Source organism: Epinephelus fuscoguttatus, linkage group LG17 (assembly GCF_011397635.1).
Source record: "Epinephelus fuscoguttatus linkage group LG17, E.fuscoguttatus.final_Chr_v1".
Taxonomy (NCBI): domain Eukaryota; kingdom Metazoa; phylum Chordata; class Actinopteri; order Perciformes; family Serranidae; genus Epinephelus; species Epinephelus fuscoguttatus.
Genome location: NC_064768.1, coordinates 32,359,520 through 32,381,813, shown reverse-complemented (window position 1 = coordinate 32,381,813; position 22,294 = coordinate 32,359,520). Strand labels below are relative to the sequence as shown.

At 40.5% G+C, this 22,294-nt stretch overlaps 1 protein-coding gene across 1 annotated transcript; it reads left to right on the top strand.

The window, feature by feature from the left end:
• Positions 1 to 1,910: 1,910 nt before the first annotated feature.
• On the top strand, positions 1,911 to 19,899 carry sema4ab (sema domain, immunoglobulin domain (Ig), transmembrane domain (TM) and short cytoplasmic domain, (semaphorin) 4Ab). Its single transcript, XM_049602452.1, is given in 16 exon segments — positions 1,911 to 2,080; positions 4,879 to 5,023; positions 5,025 to 5,133; positions 5,522 to 5,682; positions 6,623 to 6,682; positions 7,047 to 7,145; positions 7,323 to 7,416; positions 8,107 to 8,229; positions 8,440 to 8,567; positions 8,732 to 8,913; positions 9,397 to 9,541; positions 10,743 to 10,932; positions 12,837 to 12,952; positions 13,325 to 13,488; positions 14,307 to 14,401; positions 15,942 to 19,899. Coding segments are annotated over 15 exon segments (2,544 nt in total). The 5' UTR covers positions 1,911 to 2,080; positions 4,879 to 4,963; the 3' UTR covers positions 16,760 to 19,899.
• The last annotated feature ends 2,395 nt before the right edge of the window (positions 19,900 to 22,294 follow it).

The window sequence follows — 22,294 nt, the reverse complement described above, 5'->3', positions numbered from 1 at the left end:
TTGTCACTACACCAGAGGGCCAGCTGTTTAAGCTCCCGTCTATATGCATACTTGTCACTGTCCCAGATGAGGCAGATGTCTGTTGTGTTGCAAATTTAAGGAGTTAAACAGTCTTCTTAGGTGCAGTTGTTGGCGTAGAAGGAGAGGAGCAGTGGAGAGATCACAAATCCCAAACTGTAAGTGGGTTCAGCCTGTGATTTCCTCTCAGGAGAGCCAACACCAGTCTGTGACCTATGACCATAGACATCAGGGCAACGGGCCTGTCGTCATTTAATTCTCTGATGGAGGGTTTCCTAAGTCATGTAGGTACTAACATTTCATTCTAAGGTAATAAAAACTTATTTTCAGGTGATTATAAACTAATGAAACAGGTATGAAGATTATATACCATTTCTACCAATAGATGCCCCTTAATCCTGCACACTGGACCTTTAATACACTGAGGATTGTTCTTGGTGGCCTGAGAAAGGCTTGATACCAGCCCTGTTGTTGACCTCATGTCTCTTAATGTTGATAACATGAAAGAAATGACAGTTGACCTAAGGAAAATCTATGCTTTCCAATCAATACTTATGACTAATTGTGGTCAAAGAGGGGACAAGTACAGCAATGAAACAACAGTAAGTAAAAATAAAAAAACATTAACTGCTTGAATCACTTTGCACTGTGAGCAGTAGAAGACGTAAATGTTAGGCATGTCCAAAGTCCAGCCTGGGAGCAAATCATGGCCCTCAGACAGACTTAAAACAGCCTCAAATTGGATTTGAAAATATACTATCTGTGGCCCACCACACAATACCGGTTAATAAATCAAAGACACGTTGCATTTTTTCAGTTTTTCCCACTCATGGCAGGACTATTGTACAGTTGTTAGACAAGCATCAAGTAGGAGCCCCACAGTGTGTTTTCAAAAGGAGACGATAAACAAGCAAACAAAGAAAAAAGCGTAAAGTCGACAGTGACAGCCACTGCTTTCAGGAGCAGAGGAAAGTATTCAATTTCTACAATGGAAAACAAAACAGTTGCATTTGTATAATTTGTATTTTTTAAATAAGCCATATAATGTGCGAAGCAGCTCACACTACTCGGGTTTTTTTTTCCACCTTATTTAATCTGGCCCCCATTCAAAAAAGGTTTGTACACACCTGATCTATGTGCTGTGCTGTAGGGCTTAAAAAAATCAATACAGCACTGTATCGCAATACTTTTCTGTAGCAATATTATTTCGTGACACGGTGCTACATATTGAATGATAGGCCTATTATAGAAATTATTAATACGACAGATATAAATTAAACTTTAGGTAGCCTATTAGACTAATATAATCAATCGTAAGTGCTATATCGTAGGCAACTGGACTTGCTTGCGTTTCTTGAGGACGTTTCGCCTCTCATCCAAGAAGCTTCTTCAGTTCTAAATGACTGGTACGAAGTTGAAGGCTATGAACCCTGAGAACCCTTGCAGAGTTGTAGGGGTCATGTGACCTGTGAAACCGCGTCAAGAAATGCAAGTAAGTCCAGTTGCCTACGATATAGCACTTACGATTACCATGACCTGGATGACTGAGAATCTTCACCAACAAATATAATCAATCACTTTTTCAGTCCACTATACATTTTGGTGCTGCAAAAAAATGGCATGAAAACTTATTAGATAAATCAGATGTAGAGAAAGTTTTCATTTGGGGACATAATTTACAGTTGAAAAAAGGTAACATATTGCCTCATATTTTATCGCAATAATACTGTATCGTGACTTAAGTATCGTGATAATATCATATCGTGGCTCCTCTTCCCGCCCCTACCGCGCTGTATGTGGATGGATCTCCTGTCCTATGTGTTTATCTGGCTGTAATGTGTGTGGGCGCCCTGTAGGTGGAGGCTGGAGCCTGCTGGACCTTCAGATGGGAGGAGGCTCTGAGGCTTTGTTGTTATAGTAAAGGCTCAACCGCGGTCAGCGTTTTCCTCACCGGGTCACGTTTCTTCTGTCCAGTTTCCACCGGTGCAAAGACAGAAAACTGCGGATTTTCTTAACGAGCGTGAGCGGAAACGAATCGGTGGAGGAAACCAGCCGCAGAGATGTAAGATCACTTTAACTCTGTATCAGCTGGATGAGTGCTGTTTGTCTCTAAGATTTACTAAAATGACGGCTGGCTTTAGTGTTACAGCGTCCTGTTGCACAGATAAGAAATGCGACTCCATCTGAGCACAGGCTCCATGAAGATGAAGTAACAGTAAGTTACAGCACATAAACCACCACAGCACGTCTCTTTAATACTGCATGTTAACGCGTTGGTTGTAACAGTGTTAGCAGCAGGATTTGACTGTGGAGCTGAACTTCGGATACCACGTGTTTAGTTCACAGTTAACTGTTAACTGCCTCTGTGTTTTAGCCGAAAGGAAACAGCTGTGCAGCTAATGTTTGCTGCGCAGTAATCTTTCCCAACATTGTGTGCGCGCAGTGTGCCTAACACACAGTGCTGCAACAGATCAGTGACATGCAGCCAAACAAAGACAACAAAGCTAAGATGAATAACACAAACAGACAACACACATATATGTGAATGTAACCATGTTTGTTGCTTATTTGTTTTTAGTCAGTAGTGATTTACTCAACTACATCATACTGAAAGGCGTTTCAAGTATTTCTCCCCTAATGAATCCCAGCAGTGTGGGCAAAACATGGCGAAATTGTACCTGTAGGAGGTGATGTCTGTCAGAACATGCATGCACGTGTTGTTGATGTGTGGCGTTTATAGGACCACCAGAAGAAGAGGTCAGCAGTTTAAACATGCCAGTGAGTACTGTATCTGTAAGTGGCATGTGTCAGCAGCCTACATCAGCAGGCCGGGTGATTTTTGGACAGCTGGTCAGATAAAACATGCCGTTTCAATATGCAACATTGGGTTTGTTTCACTATTTTCTGACATTTTATTGACTTATTAACTCTTTATTTATTAATGGAGAAAATAATTAGTTGCAGCTCTAAATGTGTTAAGCTCAAATCTGTGTGAAAGTCCACATTTCTGATGTCACAAATCTTTAAACCTTCCACTGAACCTAATAGTGTCTTTTTACTGCATAGTTGTATTTACCTGTTTGCAAAATGTAGATTAACCCAATTTACTCCAATAACCGTAATCCTACATATAACCTACCTCTGCACCGCACTTATATTTATACCTACATGTAATGGTTGAATAAGAAAAATAGGATTTGTCCATAAATAAGTCTTAATTTTGGTTAGAAAAGTTCCTGAAAAGGTCTTAAAAAGCACCCTGTGGTCAACAATGGCACAGTTTACCTTAATCCATTTGGATCTTGCCTTCCTCAGGCACAAATTGTCATGACAGCTTATATATTGGCATTTTTTAACAATTACAAGAGGTCCAACGTATTGCATTAACTAACTAACTAACTAACTAACTAACTAACTAAGTAATAGTAGTAAATGTCTAATACACAACTGATGGCTTTTGCTTAGGGGCTGTTTGTTATTTATAAGGGCTGGAAAGGGGTGATGCAAAATGGGGGAGACATGTCCAAAAAAAAAAAAAAAGCACTGGGGAGGGACTTGTGTTTTTTTATTTTGGCTTAGGGGTTGGACATACAACTTTAAAAGGTTTATTTTGTATTTATTTTGAATACCCTTTAAACCCAGAGTCCTGCTGGTGGGTTTAAAAGGCATGCCGTCTGTATAAATCCTAAAAACCACACTATTAATCATAGCCAGAAACTGTAGAAATTAAAATTATTCTTAAAATTTCAAATTTTTGGTGGTCCATCAATACATAACTTTTATGGATGATTTGCATTTTGCTTAAGAAATTAGCTGTTTGTTTTGTGAATACTCGGACTCCCCTGCTGTTTGCTTGTTGCACTGGCACCAATACTGCCTTCATTTGTTGTAAATATATATTTAAAAAAGTTATTTATGATGGAGGGAAGGTCATGCATTTCCCCTCAGTCACTCAGGGAGGCTCAAGGAAAAATATTTGTAACATTGGGGATGGGCAAGATATGAAAAAAGAGAAAAAAAAAGAGGAAGTCGCACTTCAGCCACCCCACCTCTGATAAATAAAGTACAGTCCCTAACATAACACATACTCCAAATGACAGTTAGCAAAAGTTTATGTGAAGAAACATGCTTAACTTTTTAGTTATGTGTAGAGTGTTAGTGCACAGGTAGGACTGATATATTAGGCGACCGAAAAGTCTCCACACTGACACATATAGAAAGTTTTATCCATTTGGGGGCATCCTGATAGCCGAAGGGTTAATGCACACCCAGCTTGGGTCCATGTCTGCCTGTTGTTGATTTGCATGAACAATTGGGACAGAGTCCTCTGTAGCATGCTTAGTGTCAGACAGAACACACGTAGGCGGCAACGATAAATAAGCATCGAGCAAGATATACTTGGAGCATTAAAAAACATTAAGTCCCACGACTTCAACATGTCTGCTACAAATCCTTATGCTTTTACTCTCTTTGTTGCTCCCCCCTACGTCCAGGCATGTTGTGATGTTCTTTAAGCTCACAGCTTGAGATTTTTGTGTTTTTGTCATGGAAAGTACACTTATGCTCTGAAAACATCGGCTTTAATGCTTAGTTTTATCAACACAAATGACATCTCAGAATTTTAGAGACAAAAGTAGGATTACATGTGATTTAGGTTGCATTAAGTTGTTGGTGTACAAATGTGTTCACTATGATCACCGCTGCGTAATTGATGCAGTTATGATGGAAACGTACCCAGGGAATGCTGTTACAAAAATGTCCCATCTGAAAATAATCTAAATCCTTTGTAAAAGAAATCTGTGGTGGAGCACAGAATGCATAACCAACCTGATGATCTCTCTGTCTGTGTTTCTGTCTCAGATGCAGTGATGGTCTGCTGTAGAAACCAGATTATGTGGCTTCAGCTACGATCTCCACCTCTTATAACAAATCTTTGACACTCTGGATGACCATCAGACCTACCACTCGCCCTCTGACCTTAAATGTAATTAAGGTCAGACTCCCTGATTCCTGCTGTAATGGAGAATCCCAGCCTGCTGTCCTTCATCGTGGCCTTGCTGGGTTTTCTGAGCCCATGTCTGACTAGGCTGACTCCCAGAGTCTCCTTCCCTATAGGTTAGTAAAGACATTGTTTTCCTTTATGCTGCTGATGAACTCGAAAGTATTTAAAAGTAGCAATGTGGCAGCTAAGGATGAGATGATGGAAGTTGCAAATCATTAACAGTGTGGGTTTTATAAATGATAAAAGGCTGTGGTAATTTTTTATGTTGTAGACAGCGCATTTTGGTTTGTCATTTTTACACTGACAATAGCACTATGCATAAAAAGGGGTGGCGTTCTCCCTGAATCCCTGCTCAGGGAAGTCACTATGTTTGACATCTGGGCGTTGAATGCTCTGTGGAAATTAGCGGACTGCAGCCTGCGTACATCAGGATGCTTTTGATTGTCTCTGGTAATTGGATGAAAATGCCTAATCCCAGTGTTAACTGCTATGAAACAACAGGTAGTCCTGGGAGACATCTCACCCGCTTCAGCAGCCATGATGTCAGCAACACCACTACACTGCTGCTCAGCGAGGATGGAGACATGCTGTACGTTGGAGCCCGGGATGCTGTGTTAGCGCTGGATGTTAGCCAAAGGGACGCCATCGTACTGAGGAGTAAGGTGAGGGAGCGACTGCTGATGGAGCTGCAGGCCCAACCTAAATTGAGAATCATCATAGTTAAAGGGACAGTTCAACCCAAAATCAAAAATACATATTTTCCTCGTACCTGTAGTGCTGTTTATCAATGTAGATTGTTTTGGTGTGAGTTGCACAGTGTTGGAGATATCAGCCAAAGAGATGTCTGCATTCTCTGGAATATAATGGAACGAGATGATACTCAGCTTGTGGTGCTTGAAGTACCAAAAAAATACATTGGAAAAACTCAACAGCAATGACTCTTTCCAGAAATCACAACCTGGTTACTGAAGATAATATATAGACTTTGCTGTGAGCAGTTTCATGTAGGAACTATATTCTACCAAACTACAACTACTAACCATATCACTGTGTAGAAGGAAGCGGGCATCTACTCATGGACAAGAGTCTCGTGCAAGGTATAGCACGACATAGGTGTGGCATTGTGGTACTACAGAGATGCCCCGGCCTACAAATAATATTTCAGATGTAAGGGAGCATGTTTGTTTGGCACAGACCACAGCACAAATCACATCATCATCATTGTTAGCTATATATGTATTTGTTTTCAGTGACAATAAAATGCAAAATTACCATTCCCACTAAAATACAACTCATATTGCAGTCAGAATATCTGTCAAAATAATCGCAATATGATTTTTATTTTGTATATTGTGCAGCCCTAAGAACAGTAAGGCACACATAAAGTGGGTAGCATCCCTCTCAATGTAATTCACAGCCGTATCAAAAACGAATTAATAAAATTAATAACCGCTACATTTAGCTGCCATCTTCTTTGAATTGATTTCCCCACTCCTGCACAATAAATGTAAAGTTTGTAATGTGTTTTGATGTATTTTATTGTTCAGCTGCATCTTGGAGTTGAGATGGATGTGAATCTCAGCTGCTCTCCTCTTCTTTCAGCTGGACTGGAGCCCCTCAGAGAAAGACCTTCAACAATGTTCCATGAAAGGCAAAAAAATGGCAAGTAGTTGGTTTGTACTGATGTACAAATACTGTGAGCTGATTGAAGTCCACAGTTCAAAATGTCTCCTCTTGACTCAGCATACCATCCCAAACTCGACAAGTCTATCATTAACATGAAGCTAACGTTTCCATTTCCTTTAATGAGCAGGAGAAACACAATGACTGTTTATGTTTGGGAGCAAAGTGTCTCGTAATCTTTTATTTAGTGGGAGCTCTCAGTGGGTGAAGCTTACTTTGACAAGAGATCTTGATGATCTGTAAAAATCCGAAAGCTCTGCTTTAGGCACACACTGCTCACTGTACTTTTTTTGGTTTTACTGAAACGTCTAACTTGCTGTCCTTTTTGTGTTTTTTTTCCTAGGCCGACTGTCCCAATTTTATCCGTGTACTGCAGTTCTTGAACACCACCCACATCTATGCCTGTGGAACATTTGCCTTCAGTCCACGCTGCACATACATTGTAAGTTTGTTTGCACAGAGGTTTGAACTTATCAGTTTGCTCAACATTGTGACAGTATGATAACACTCAGTGTGTAATACTCAGATTTTCTTTAAAAGCAGCAGGTTGCATTTAATGTGATTTGAGTTTCACCATTTAGTGTGATTTCAGCTGGACTTTATCCTCCTTTCTGTCCAGAACTCAGAGACGTTAACGATGAGCCTCAAGCCTGATGAAGGAAGAGGTCGCTGCCCCTATGACCCCTTCCAACGCAACACTGCCATAATCGTAGGTGGGTAAGGCAATGCTGCCACAGCCGCTAGACTAAAATGTAAGCTGCGGCAGGGTGAAAGAAAAATGTGACTGCTGCTTAAATCCAAACATGCAGCACCTGTGTGGAGCTGAAAATAGAACTAGAGGCATTATTTGATACCAATGGAGGGATGGGTGGAAGATGGTATGTGACAAAAAACACAAAGAGAAATCTTATGATCCTACTTAGTAAAAAAAAAAAAAAAAGAAAAAGTTTTTTACCATACTTTATCATGATCTAAATGATTCATCATTATTTATTAATTATCAGTACAATAGGAGTCATTAAATTGAAAACTGATTTCTCATGTTGTCAAGGGAAAATTGAATGTCGAGTTGTGCGTCGTAGCTGTAACTAATCTCTAAGGGACATTTCATATATTTCTCCTCTTAGCTGCAGTGCTGTTTTTTTAGTCTGGACTGTTCTGATGTGAGTGGCTGAGTGTTGGAGATACTGGCCCATTTCAGTTTTGATCGAACCCTTTGGAGTGTGGTGTCCGGGCTTTAATGGACCGTCTGCCTGTTCAGAATGTAGCACTTATAATTTTCTATGTTTGCATGCTAGGAAACGAATTATCATTCATTTTAAAGGGACATGACATGTTATTATTTATTTGTCATATTCAGCATTGCTTTGAAGTATTGTGTTAAGTATTCCTCTGTCTCTTAGATGGAGAGCTTTATACTGGGACGGTTGCAGACTACAGGGGGAACCGGCCAGTCATTTCCCGGCACCTCAGCGAGGGCAGGCGTGTTGACCTGAAGCTGGATGATACATTAGGATGGCTGGAGGGTGAGTGTGTTGTTTGTCAAAATGAACTGTCCTAGCTGTTGTGAATAGAATTGTTTTAATGTTAATGAAATCGAAAAGACAGTGTCACATCGATGGACTCAAAGGGTCCCTGAAACAAACCTAGTGATAAGCTGTAGCATGTCCTTCTCTTTGAATGGTGATTTCCACAAACTTAAATCTTTGGCACACTTTGCCATCTGTTTACTATAGATCCAACCTTCATCAGCTCCAGTTTCATTCCTGATGAGGAGAAAATCTACTTCTTCTTCAGTGAAGTGGGCAGAGAGTACGACTTCATTGATAAATTTATTGTTTCTCGTGTTTCTCAGATCTGCATGGTAAGGGTTAAATGGTGTGCCTCATGCAACAAGCACTCCCACAACCACATTTTTTCTCAAGTGGTACATACAAGCAATTTAAGACAATTTGTGGCATTCACCAATGTTCTCGTAATTGGAATTTAGTCTTGTGCTTGATGCCCTCTTCTCCTCTTGTGTGTCAGAGTGACATTGGAGGTCAGCGGACCTTGCAGCGACGCTGGACCACGTTTGCCAAAGCTCAGCTGTTGTGCCAGGCTGACAATGAGCTGCCCTACAATGTGATCCAGGACATAGACACCCTCCCACCAGCAGAGGGAGCTTCTGCAGATGACACACTTTTTTATGGCATCTTCACCTCCCAGTGGTCAGTTTGTTAAAGGGCAAAGATCTATTCAGTGCCTAATCTACATTCTTTGAAGCTGTGGTGGCCTTATTTCCCCGCAGCATCACTTTTATGCCTCTCGCAATGTTTTTTCCAAACAGCAAGTTACTTGACATGAAGCCTGTTTTTAAAGTGACGGTTTCCAAAGTGGATGTCGCAGCAAAGCTTTTAGTCATTTTACATCACCTAAAAAGATGAAGTTATATTTACCATAACTACATCAAATCAGTATCTTGGATCAGCAGATGTGCAAGTTCAGGTTTTGGAATCAGTATAGGGTAGGAAAAACTAGTATAACAACATCCCTAATATATACTGTATGCCAAGCTGAAGCAGGAATCTTCATACTGCTTTTACCTTGTGCTGTCATATTTATCTACACATATATCTACTCATGTAGATTTTGTCTGTAGCTCATATTCACTGTGTCTTTTATGTTTTGTTGGTTTTTTTCCTATTAACTAGGTCTGTCAACTCTGGACGGTCAGTCGTGTGTTCATTCCGCTTGTCTGACATTAAATCAGTTTTCTCTGGTAACTACAAAGTCCTGAACCGGGACACATTACAGTGGAGCACACGGGTTCAAGAGAAGGTCGCAAATCCAGGAGAGGTAAAGGGTCCCTTGTAATTGGTATGAAAATGGAACAATAGGATGGAACTTGATTTGACCAGAGGTAATTTGTCATGCAGGAGTTACAGTACAAAGTAGGAAGAGTGTGATTATAATGAGTTTAAATAGAAACAAAATACACAATAAAAATATAGAAGGTGCAAATCAAAAATATACACATGCCAAAAAAAATATAAACACATTGATAGACTGGGATAAGACTGCTCATTTTTATGAAGTCAAGACTTTGAATTTATAAGACATACAGGGAGATATAACTGGCTTTACCTCTAACAGGCTGCGTTCATATTCCAATTTATTCCAGGAAGTTTCAGGTTTCAGATGGCGAAACAATTTAAATTGTCTAAGACCCGAGTTTCTTATGACTCAGGACTTATTATTATGCTTTTGTTCTATCAATAACAACACTTCTTTCATCAAGTTAATAGCTGTGATCTGGAAACTAGGCCTGCAACTAATGATTTTTCTCGTTATTAGTTAATCTGCGCATTCGTTTTTCAATGAATCTTTCAATCGTTTTGTCAATAAAATATAAAAAAAATAGTAAAACATGCCCTGTGTAATTTCCCAGAGCCCAAGGGGACGTCTTCAAATAGTATGTTTAATCTGACCGACACTTAAAAATGTTAAGCTATTCAGTTTATTTTTATGTATGATAAAGAAAGGCTTCAATTTTCACATACAAGCAGAATGCAACCTGCAAATGTTTGGCTATGTTGTCTAGAAAATTACTGAAACGATTATTCAATCCTCAGAGATGAACCTATTAATTTTCTGTTGGTCAACAAATTGATTAATCTACTAATTATTGCAACTCCACTGGCGACATGGGGACATCACTAAAGTCAGTGAGTGAGACAATCTGACAAGTTGGAAACATACCTCCAGGTTAGACAGACTTTGGGCAAACAGTAAAATGTTTGTTTTAACAGTTTACAGACCCATTTCCTGCTTCACCTTTGACTTCCTGTACTTACTAGTTGTGTGCACACCAGGCTTGTGCTGATTGGATATCTAATTGACGAATGTATCACTTACTAAAGAGACGATGGAAAAATTCTGATCGTAAACTACAAATGATGAACCATAAAAATTCAGATCCAAGTTGTACTATATTGAAATGATTTAATCAAAGTGTGTTTAATTTCTGTTACTGTCATATTGCCTTTTTGTATGCTAGTGTGGCCTCCACAACGCATCTGACAATGCCCTGCGCTTCGTCAAAGAAAACTTTCTAGCAGATGACAGTGTGCGACCGGTTGGAAGAAGTCTGACCATGGTGTCTGCTGAGCACAAATACAGCCATCTGACTGTGCAGAGAGTCCAGGCTGCCAACAACAGAGACTACACTGTCCTGTTTCTGCTAACAGGTAGGCCACGTGAGAGGCTGACCAATATGACACAGTATGTCCTGTTTTAGTATTTATTTCATAAGGATTCACAACACTGCAGAAAGCTTCTTTTCTTTAATTCATGTAGAAAGAGGTTAATATTTGGAGTCCAGGTTGGCTCCTAATCAGCTATAAGATTTCCTGTCATTTCTCTATTGTCGACTTGGGCGTAAAGCCACCGTAACAATAATTCATAGTTTTACATATTATTAGTAAAGTACTGCTTTGTCAGTCAGTGAAAGTGAATAACCTTATTGTATGTACAACTCTGTCAATGTTTAGTGTCCATTGCGGTCAGAATGTACATATATTGTCTTGAAGGTCTCAGGGTCTAAGACACAAACTCTGTGACTGCAAGGTTACCGGTTCGAGTCCAGCTCAAGAACCTTAGTGGGTGCATCCTCCTGTTTCTCTCTGCTTTCTGTAGCCCCGTTTCCACCAAACGCTTTCAGTATGGTACCTTTGGAACCAAAAGTAACCCTTCAGACATGATACCTAGACCCTAGCGTTTCCACCGCAAACAGTACTCTAAATGTGGGTGGGGTTGTTGTCACTCACTGCTCCGTTGAGCACTCACTGTATTTCCTCATCACCGGTGACACAGATGGAGGTCTGCACCTTGTTTATCATCCACATAACGAGGCTGCACACCGACATTTTCAGAACAAAACAAAACAGGCTGCAGTTAGGGTCCTTTCATTTTTATAGTTACAGTCTACTAATAAACTGTCCACAGTATGAACAGTGGTTACATGAGCCTCAAAACCAGCCACAACTCAGCCCTGAGCAGAGTTACCGTCCTCTATTGACCAACAGACTGCAGTGTTCACAGCCCCACCTTTTAGTACCAGATCTGTGTGCTAGGTACCCCAACAGAAGGGTGACCAAACATGGGGACGATCGTAACGTTTCCATTAGTACCATCCACAGCTTTTCACAGTGGAAATGAAAAAAAGCTTTCCGAACTGAACTGTATCGTACTGCTCAGTGTAAACACCCTTTTTACACACGATGTTTTAAAAGTAGTGCAATGCATATACTGTATGTCCAAACAATGTGCATGAACCCTGCTTATTATTATTTGTTTTTTACACTGGTATTGTTAAGGTTGGGTTTGGCACCGTTTTTGTTAGCTCTCAGTTCTGAACCAGAGTTATATGTCAGATCAGAGCTGTGTGAGATCTCCGAATTAATTTCCATATATCACCCCTTCTATCGCCAGTTATCCAGTCCAATGTTATGTCCCTTTTGCCTGCACTGTTAATCCTGTATGGTGAGGTAGAGCACTGACAGCAGGCTTACTGTGGACAGGGGTGTCTTTGTGTTGATTGCAGTCCTCAGAGGTCGGTTGTTGAGCTCTAGGAGGCTGAAAGCTGTTGGGGTGTTTCCCCTGATAACAAACTGTGATGCTGACAGCTGATGCTAACAAACTGACGCACAGGTTTATGGTTAGAAGCACAGATGTTTGTGTGCACAACACAACCAAAACAGTGAGCCACTCGTAAAAACATTGCTCCATAGTGCCACAAGTGGTCACACCACAAGATTATTTTAGATCTTGATGATGCTGTAGATACACATTACTGCTGAAAAGTTTGGAATCAGCTGTTAGGTTGATGTTTTTCTTCGTGCAGATTTCACAGCGACTGGCTGAATTTGCTTAATTGTTGCCATTTTAATATCACAACATCCTTTTTTTTTTTTTTTTGAAGAAAGAGGTCTTTTGTGTAATAATGATGATGTTTTATTTGAGAACTTGGACATCTCAGACTAGATGTTATCGTTTCCGTTTCACAACCTACTGTCAACTCCATGAGGGCTATAACAGTATTAAGTCTGTTCATTGTATAAACCTGACTGTTTTCTCACTAACTTTGTTTCAGAGTCTGGTTACCTGCACAAAGCCGTGCTGCTGCAGAGTGGAGCCCACATCATAGAGGAGGTCCAGGTTTTTGAGCAGCCTCAGCCTGTCAAGAGCCTGAAGCTCTCCGTAACAAAGGTACACATTGAGAGGAACATTTACTTAATTCTCTTTACTTCAACTCCTCTCTTCCCTTCAAACTGTGTCTGTGTTGAGTGCTGAGCCAAAAAAAAAAGCATTCTTCTTAATGCGCAGGTAAGTAAAGCCCCGTTTCCACCAAACACCTTCACTATGGTACCTTTGAAACTAAAAGTAAGCCTTCAGATATGGTACTTAGACCCTAGCGTTTCTCAGAATGAGGATTAAAATATATGCAGTTCACATAAACCGATTGAAATTAATATATATAAACCTGTGAAGATCCACTCATTACTAAAAGTGTATGTCATATAAAAGGTAAAGGTTCATGTAAAATCATCTGAGGGTGCTATACTGTTTGTCCCACTACAGGGTGTGATATACGTTGGCACGTCAGAGGGTGTGGTGAGGGTTCCAACAGCAAACTGCTCCTTCTACTGGACCTGTCCTCAGTGTGTTCTGGCGCGAGACCCCTTCTGTGGTTGGGACTCTGTCAGCCGGGCTTGTGTGGAGGCCTCAAACACCCAGACCAGTCTGTGAGTACCACAAGATTATGCCATTCTAAAGTTTAAAATGTTGTGTTTATATTGTGGACAAACAATGTAGTTTCCTCATCATTTTAGGAACACGTGGATCGATTGATGATGACAAATAGTTAGTAAATTTTTGGGTCCTCAAGAGCTTGACACCTCTACAAACGTTATTGCCCTCCTATTGGTTGTTGCTTTGGTATAGATGAGGCCATATTCGTGTTGTCTGAAGACCTGATGAAGACCTGCAGTGGTCGAAATCTCTTGACTCTTTTAATGATTTAGCCACCACAATAAAGGCTTTTTAATGTTTCCTTACTCGATATATTTTTTGTCGTATTTTGGAGTGCCTGGACGGTGTTCCTATGTATCCTGTTTTTTCCTTGTTTTCCAAGAGCACCTGACATACTTTTTTGTTCCACATGGGATTACACAGAGCAGCCAGTCATCTGTTTTCCCTGAGAAAATCAAGGTTTTAGAATGGTCAATCACCAGACTTCAACCCATTAGAACATTTTTTGCAGTAGCTGAAGATCAAGATTTCCTAGCAAAGATAGTGCAGTTATGGAGCAGATAATTTAAAGCCTCCTCTTTGAGCCCTTATCTATAGCTCTCCTGAGCTGAGACTCCCACTTGTGAATGTCTGGGTTAAACTATGAGCTGTTTGAGAATCTCAGAATGTTTGTCCACAGGATTCCCTTGCTACAGATTTCAGCAAAGAAACGATAATACCAATAAACTATAAAAAAGGAAATGGGAGTGGCTGCTATTCAATATGGCAGTTGTACCAGCCATTTTTGTTGACTGTATTTCTCCCTCCTCAGTGGCCAGGACGTAGATCGAGGGAATGTTGAGGAGGCATGCAACAGTGTTGCATTTACACATACAGCCAGATTTGGTCCAAACAAAATGCCTGCAGGTAAGTGTCACTTATCTGAGCTGCTTTGCTTTGCTTAAGCTGCTTATATGCTCCGTGTAGGAAACATCGGCACTGATGCAATTAATACTTTTTGGAAAATTATTAGTTCTGAGTGGGACATTTTAAAGTGTAAAGACTTCTTATTAGTTGACATCTGTGTGATGGATGTGCTGTTTTCAAATGACCTCAAACATATCTTTGACATTTCTGTCATGACGTTTGGCCTCATTCACAAACAGTGGGCACGCACATATCTGTGCTTAAACTGTGCATACATTTCATGCACAAATCCAGGATTTATCAGTATTTTCTTACCTGAATTGTTGTTCGTACTCTGCAAAGAAATTTAGAACTTCCTCAGAGCATGCATATGCACACATGGTGAAGGTCTGGCTGTTTTAGAAATACACACCTTTTAACTAAAGGCATATTAAAACAGCATTCATTAAAATAAGGCTGTAATGGACAATATTTAAAACCTTTAATTTACTAATGAAGTGGACAAATGTATTAAATAACTGATGACCCTTCATTCTCATAAATTATTGTCATAATTAAAATATTCAACTATAATAACTGAGTGTCCCAGTCCAAACTTGCAGAGGAGTATATGAAAAGGTCCATGTAGAAATGTTAACAGCTTTGGTTATATTGTTTTTTTTACTTGGTTACTAATGAGCAGCTACTCCCACCAACCTCTAGTGCCATGAATTTGCACATATATTGAGAGGTTTATTAGTTCCTTTTTAAAACTTAACACCATCATTGTTGTGGTTTGCTCAGTCTGTTGCTGACCTCTCTCCACATTCTGATATACTTAGTCCACTGTAAATGTCCTAACTTCATCTGGAGGACATGTAGCGATAATCTGAGAATGTGCGCAACCAGTGTTGTGAAGGAATGCAGGACACTGAGTGTAGCCGTCATGCTTACATTAAGGCATAGAATCAGATGAACTGTCACTTTAAATAAAGAATTGTTTTTCAATATGCATTGTTTACCAGTTTAAAGAAAGCTACGGAGCATTTAGCAGATTGAAACAATGATTTCAGTCCTGTTCCTGATGAAGGCCAGCCTGCATATTTCACATCTCTTTGCCCACATCTGATTAGCTCAATCAATTGTGTTCAGCTCTTTTAAAACACCTTGCTCCAATATCACATCAGCTTTACTTCCCCAGCATGGGTTTTAATCCCACACTGGGCACAAGCAAACTGATGTATGCACTTTAATTAAAGGTCAACATCAGCACATCCCACACACCTGTGTTACAGTAGGCACGCTTTGCACAGACTATGCAGCGAGCATGCAAAGAATATTAGTTTCCTTGCAGCCTTTTGCTTTAATAATGCCTTTCAGACATGCTCATGTAACACACACATTTAAGCTTCTCTGTACTGGTCAACAGATTCTGTGGCAGATTTAGATTGTAGTTGGTAGCTTTTTTGATATTCAGTGATGTTGCGTAGAGGGGTATGGATGGCCTTGGTGTATCTGGGTTTTTGGTGAGTAATCTGTATATCAGCCTCATGTCCTGCAGGTGAGCTGCTGTCAGTGTCTCTGAATGAAGTGGTGCGGCTTCAGTGTCCTGCAGCGTCGCAGCTCTCCCAGCAGCTGTGGGAACGACCAAACAGCCGACTGTCCGCAGACCTTTACTTGCACCTGGAGGACGGGAGTCTGAGCTTCGTCGCCACCCCCGCCACACTGGGCCACTACCTCTGCCTGTCCACTGAGAATGGATACCAGCAGACTATGGCCATCTATCATGTAAAACAGAAGAGCAGCCCCGTGGTTCAAACTCCAGTCAGCTACACCCGGCCTCAGACACACCCCATACCCACCACAAGGGCTGTGGCCAGGCCTGGGCCTGGACTGCAAACCTCTCTGGGGACTAAAAGAACAGAACCAAAACAAAGAGAGACTGAGCCAACGCTGTCCAGCAGGGACACTCAGGCTTCCACCAGACAGTGGGGCAGAAATGTGACCCAGTGGACAGGGGAATCTGGGCAGAAAGATGCAAAGTTTCTGGATGGGGAGCCCCTGCCGTCGGCCCGAGGCCCCTGCTACCTGAGGGAGCTGGTTGTTGTGTCAATTCTGCTGGTGCTTTGCCTCAGTCTGCTAATCACCATGCTTCTGTACGTCATTAGAAAGCGCTGCCGCAGCCGAACATCCCCGCAGGCAGGAACTCCGAGCAGAGACTCTGACAGAAGGACCCCTGTGGAGCAGGAGGCTCTCAGGGGGAACCAGTTTCTTAGCAAACGCAATGGACAAGCCCCACACAGCGGACAGGCCAGTGGGTTAGTTTGTAATGGGGCACTCACAGGCTCTAATGGGCATTTGCCCAACACCCCCATCTGAACAGTCCCAGACGTTTAAACTGTTTGAGATGAGGTCAGCGGTGAAGGGAGGTCATCCCAGGTACTAGAGTCACCATGGTGACTGTCAGTCAGCCCAGTGGGAGGTCCTGTTTGCACAGCCGATGATACTGCACAAATACTGTGGACTTTACTTCTGATGTGTAAGAGTTGTATCTAATAGGATGAAAGAAACTCTTCCTGTGGTACTTAAATGGAGTCTCGTGACTGTGGAGGTGGAGTGTTTTTGTCTTTGACAGACACTGAAACACAGTGGCTGTTGTGTTCTGATTGTTCTATGTGTTTTCACTTACTAAACGGTAACTTTTGAGGCAGGAAGGTACAAGCTCATCTAGTACAGCTGATTCTTTAAATATTTTTATAGACAAATCAGTACGTCATGCAAAGCCAGTGACTGCGAAACATCTCTTTTTATGGGATAATTGCATTTTTAAGTGTTAAATCAAAACACACATGACCAAAATGTTAGATTGTAAAATGGCCGTGTATGCAACTCTGCCAATTTGCTTTGCCAAACACATTTTGGAGGAAATATAGTTTATGCTCGGTTTATGTACAGTGGCCAGGTGTTCCCCAGTCCAGTATGTCACAAGTTCCTATAACATAAATAGGTGGTTGGGGTGGATGACTGTAGGCAGATTCATCTACACTTGGAAAAGGCTACAGAGGTCAAGCAGACTTGTTTATCTTTTGTTTGTGAGATGATATTACACTCATAATGTAAACGTGCCTTGGCTACAGTTGAGGTGATGCTTTGGTGAAACTGTTGGGTCATCTCACTGATTTCCTGTGTGTCATACACACTGGACATCCAGTCAGAATAAAGTGGAAACTTGCACCAAGTCTCCAGAATGCTTAATAAATTTCCACCAGTGACCCAATGACTATTTAAAGGGACAAGTCACCCAAATATGAAAATGACATATTTTCGAATCTGCATTACTAGTTTAATTGTTTTGGTGTGAGGGCAGATATCTCTACAGCCAATATCTCCAACCCTTGACAACTCACACCTTAACAATCTAGAATACTAAGTAACACCATCGGTAAGAGGAAATATATGTGTTTTTGATTTTAGGATGAACTGTCCCTTTAAAAAAACAAAATCCAGGCACACGTGTTCCAAGGAAAACTGTGCTCTCACAACAGAGCCTGACCTCTCTGCGCTGTCAGCCCACCATGTACTCACACAAACCAGGGGGCATTGCCTTTTGTTGCTACAGTAAAATCTAGTAAACCACACAGGGGTCAGGGAGAAATCCTGTACGGATACATGAATATTACATTAGCCAGGTTGCAGTGCATCTAAACATGGTGTCTGATTTCCTGCTTAATCTGAAAAATGCTTGCCTTCAGTACACTCAGCAGTTTTTTATATAATATTAGGCTCACTGACAACATTCTCTGTGGTTTAAATACTGGATTTTTAAATGGCAATATGATGACCATCCACCCCAATTCTCCTTTAGAAAACCAGCTCCATTTTTTCTAATTTTTGAAAATCTAGAACAAATAAACATCATCAACAAACTCACTGAATTTGAAGTGTTATTTAATTATGTTTTTGGGCAAAACATACAGTACTTTTTCACATTTGCAGTAATGGATCTTTGAGTCCTTTGTCCTTGATACAAATGTGAAAAAATAGTTAAGTCCTCTTTTTTTGCAGGTTTTGCGTGTTTTTGTCCATTTTTTTTATCCTTGCATTGCCATGATTTTGTAGTACATTTATGTCGATCCTGACGTCTTATTCATACAGTCTGCATGCACAAGCACTGAAAGTAGCCTAAATCTGTCCATAACTGAAAAACACACTTTTGAGAAAAACAACAAATCCTTCATTTTTACATCTCAGAGAGATGAAACTGGGATTGAATAATCTTATCTGAGTGTCAGCTACGATAGAAAATGAGGGATTCCTAAAATGTCTGACTGATCCATTAAAAGTATGTAATTAATTTGTAAAGATGAATGGCCCACTGTTTGATTTCTATCCATTCAGCTCTTCCTCTTTATGTCACCATGTGTTTATTGAGGTGCAAGGAAAGATCTCTGGGACAAATATTTTTACTCTTGCTTAAATATTCCCATGTGTCTTTAACAGTAGAATATATTGAGGAAAAGAAAGTAGTGGCCAATTCATTTCACAATATACATGTAAATACTGTATAACTTCAGTTAGTAGCCTGGGCTATTATTTGCTTAAATCACTGAACTCAGGAGGCTCACATCTGGGAGAAGCATCCAAATGGGACAGGCCTTTAATTCCTTTTACACAAAACTGTTGCTCAACTAAGAATAACATACCAAATAAAAATCCAGCTTGATCTAGCTCAGACAAATGGGGCATCAGAGAGGATTACAGCGCCTGGCATACCAACACAACACCACTTTATCCTGTAAAGACAATATTCATGACTTGGATTATTTTTTATGAAAAACACTTGATTCTTTTGATTGGTGGACCCTTACGGACTAAAGGAATATGACTAACTTGCAGGGTAATTGAGGAATGGATGCATATTCTGACTTCATGACAGCTTCAGAGGAAGGAAGTCACTACTTGTTTTTTCATCATGCCAGTAAATCTGAATGAATTACAGTCCTCTCTGGTGCTCATGGTTTCAGTATGTAGCATCTCCAAAAGTTTAAACATTTATATTTGTATGTGCAGTCTATGCAGGTAACCAGCATTAGCTCCACTGGGTAGTCAACAATCTGGGTTTATACATCTAAAGAACTTCTATAAATTGAACTGCTTGGTAACCAGACCAGGTCACTATTTGTCAAAATGTGTAGCTACACCCGGCTATTAAAAGGAACTGGATGTTTGACTGGGACTAGGCTTTTAATTGAAGTTTTACGGTATATCAAACCTTTGAGTGTTGATACATTTTTGCAAAACATGGTGTCAGTTTACTCTGTTATAGTACATGCACAGTCAACAGCTAGTGCTGCCTGCCCCACAAAACTCCTCTTCAATGCATTACCAGTGTTCATGTACAAGTTTACATTAATAAAGATAAAATATTGATTTTAACACATTGAGTCAGCATCCCTCTTGTATATAAGTATGCTATGCATTCTCAACATGATGTTACAGATATGACCTTTGGTATCGGAATAACCTGAAAATGAGTTTCCAACCATATTTCATGGCTCAGCTGATCCGTTTCCTTTGCTCTCCGTCAATAAGTGTCATTGAAATGGTCTAAGCAATAAAATACATCACCTCTCCTTTGTAGTTTCCATGTTGTTGGAACATTACAACTCAAAGCTCATGAACACACCAAAGTAGGAAGAATGACCATCCACAGAACACAGGAATGCACCACTGGCCTTGGTCAGCGGAGGTTGTTCATTCAGTGCTGTTGCTGCAATTAGTTACAACTTGTAACAGGATTCATGAGTACTTGGATGTATGACCTAGTATAAAACAGACACTAAAAAGAGTCCTTCATTTTCGCCCATCACTAATGGAAAGGGGAACAATTGGTCGCAGATGTACACATGAGACATTTCTTTGTTAACTTGGGAAAGGCGATGCTCATGTTAACATCTCTATGTCACCCAGGCAGTGCTGTTCTTTCATAGAGAAATGGATGCTGGACAAGAGATTCCCAAAAGAGGTAAAAGGATATGAAGTGATAATACAGGAAGATATCTGGAAATATCTTCAAAGATGGGGTGGAGAATGCCACAATCTATCAAGTGTTGGCTGTTATGAAATCCCTTATTGGAATGTGATATTATTAAATGCGGACAGACTCCCACCAGCTGCAGAGTTGAAGTTGTGAACTGTGAAAAAATACATTTCCGTGTTCCACCATGTGACTCTGAACACAGCTGCCACAACAAGACAAGCTCAGTAAGACAGGCCTGTTGTTAATGTGAGATTTGTGCCCCCTCAACACAAAGTACAAGTAAGGAATTAGGAATACCCTTAACAATGACTTTGACCAAGGCACAGCGGCAGCCCACTGATTCCCCAAGTAGTATCCACTTCAAGTTGTAATGTTAACAATATTAAGCAGGTGCATTTGAGTGCATTTTAAATTGCTTATACTGTGTGTATGTCAATAAAATCAAACATGAGGTAATGCGCTGTGAATAACTGAGACTAAACAAGTTGCACAAGATCACAGTGTGGCTCTGTTTACAGCATACACCCAATGTTTAGTTCCTTTAGGCATTTAAATTATTGTACAGTATTTAGGGTTCCCATTGTAAGTCTTCTTTTAGCATTATGAGGCTCATAGCTTGATTGCTATACCCATACTTTATCCACATACACTGTAACCGCCATAGAAAACCTGCTTGTGTGTTGGTGCCCCCTTGTGGCCAAAATTAATTTTTAGCCAAACTAAAGTCCTGGGTTTTCAGTCTTTCCTGATTGCTTTCACATTATAACTTGGCCTATTAACTTAAATATCCCAGACCATGATGCCATCTACCAAAAGACCACTTTCCCAAAACTGTAAACACTCTTCACCTGTTTCCACACAGTACAGATGTGAAGAGGAGAAGGGACATGATTTTTTTCAAAGACTATCCATCTCATGTACTTCTTTCAGAATGTTGTGACAGTTTTCAGTGAATATGACACAAAGTTATTTTTGAAAAGTGATTTTTGGTGCACCTGTCCACCCTGATAAAAATAAATGGTGAAGAAATGCACTGTCTTTAAGAGACTGTGGCATGCTCATTTTTTAAGCTGGCAAAGGTAGTGGTGTCTTGTGAAACTAGACAACCGAAGGCATCCATTGCTTCCAACCATGATGGCATAGCTTGTTGGGAAGGGGGATGAATAAAGCTCCAACGCATGGCTGAATTGGTGAGGGAGCAACTGGCATGGCAATTGTAAAAGGGGTCCCTTGAACTCTCACCTTAAGATATCTGAATGACAGTGGGTTCTATGGGTGCCCACAAGTCTCCCCTAAACTTCAAAGGCTTGTTACCAGTAAATGTTTTGTTCCTTATGTTACCCTGGCACTCCTGTACAAGAGTCCAGACCAGCCTTCACATTAAAGTGGAAAAGATTAGCTTGCCTGTTCACCTACAGTGCAAGTTTCTAATCATTACATAGACTGATGCGAAGGTTATCTAGCTATTAACTGCCTTCTTCCTGAAGCCTTCCCCACTGGCTTCTCACTAGCACCCTCAGTGGTCTGTAACATAGAAATACTAGAGAGAACAATTAAGTTAACGACAACTCCCTTCTAAAAGGTAACAGTTGTTGTGGTTGCTGGAAATTATTTAAGCTGCAAGTTTACTTTAGCTGCTAGGGAAATGTTAAATTTTGAGTCTAGACTAACCGATAAGAGCCTTCACCTTGGATTCTGAAGAACAAGGTTGGAGATAAAAATGCAAAAATCTTTAAAATCGATAACAGCACCTCGCTTAGGAGATTGAGTGCAAACAAGATGAGCTCAAGCACTCTTAGTAACCCCATCTCATCAGGCTCTGGCTCGTCACAGGCCATGGCAACACCAAAGTTGTTGATATCCTCTCAGATGGA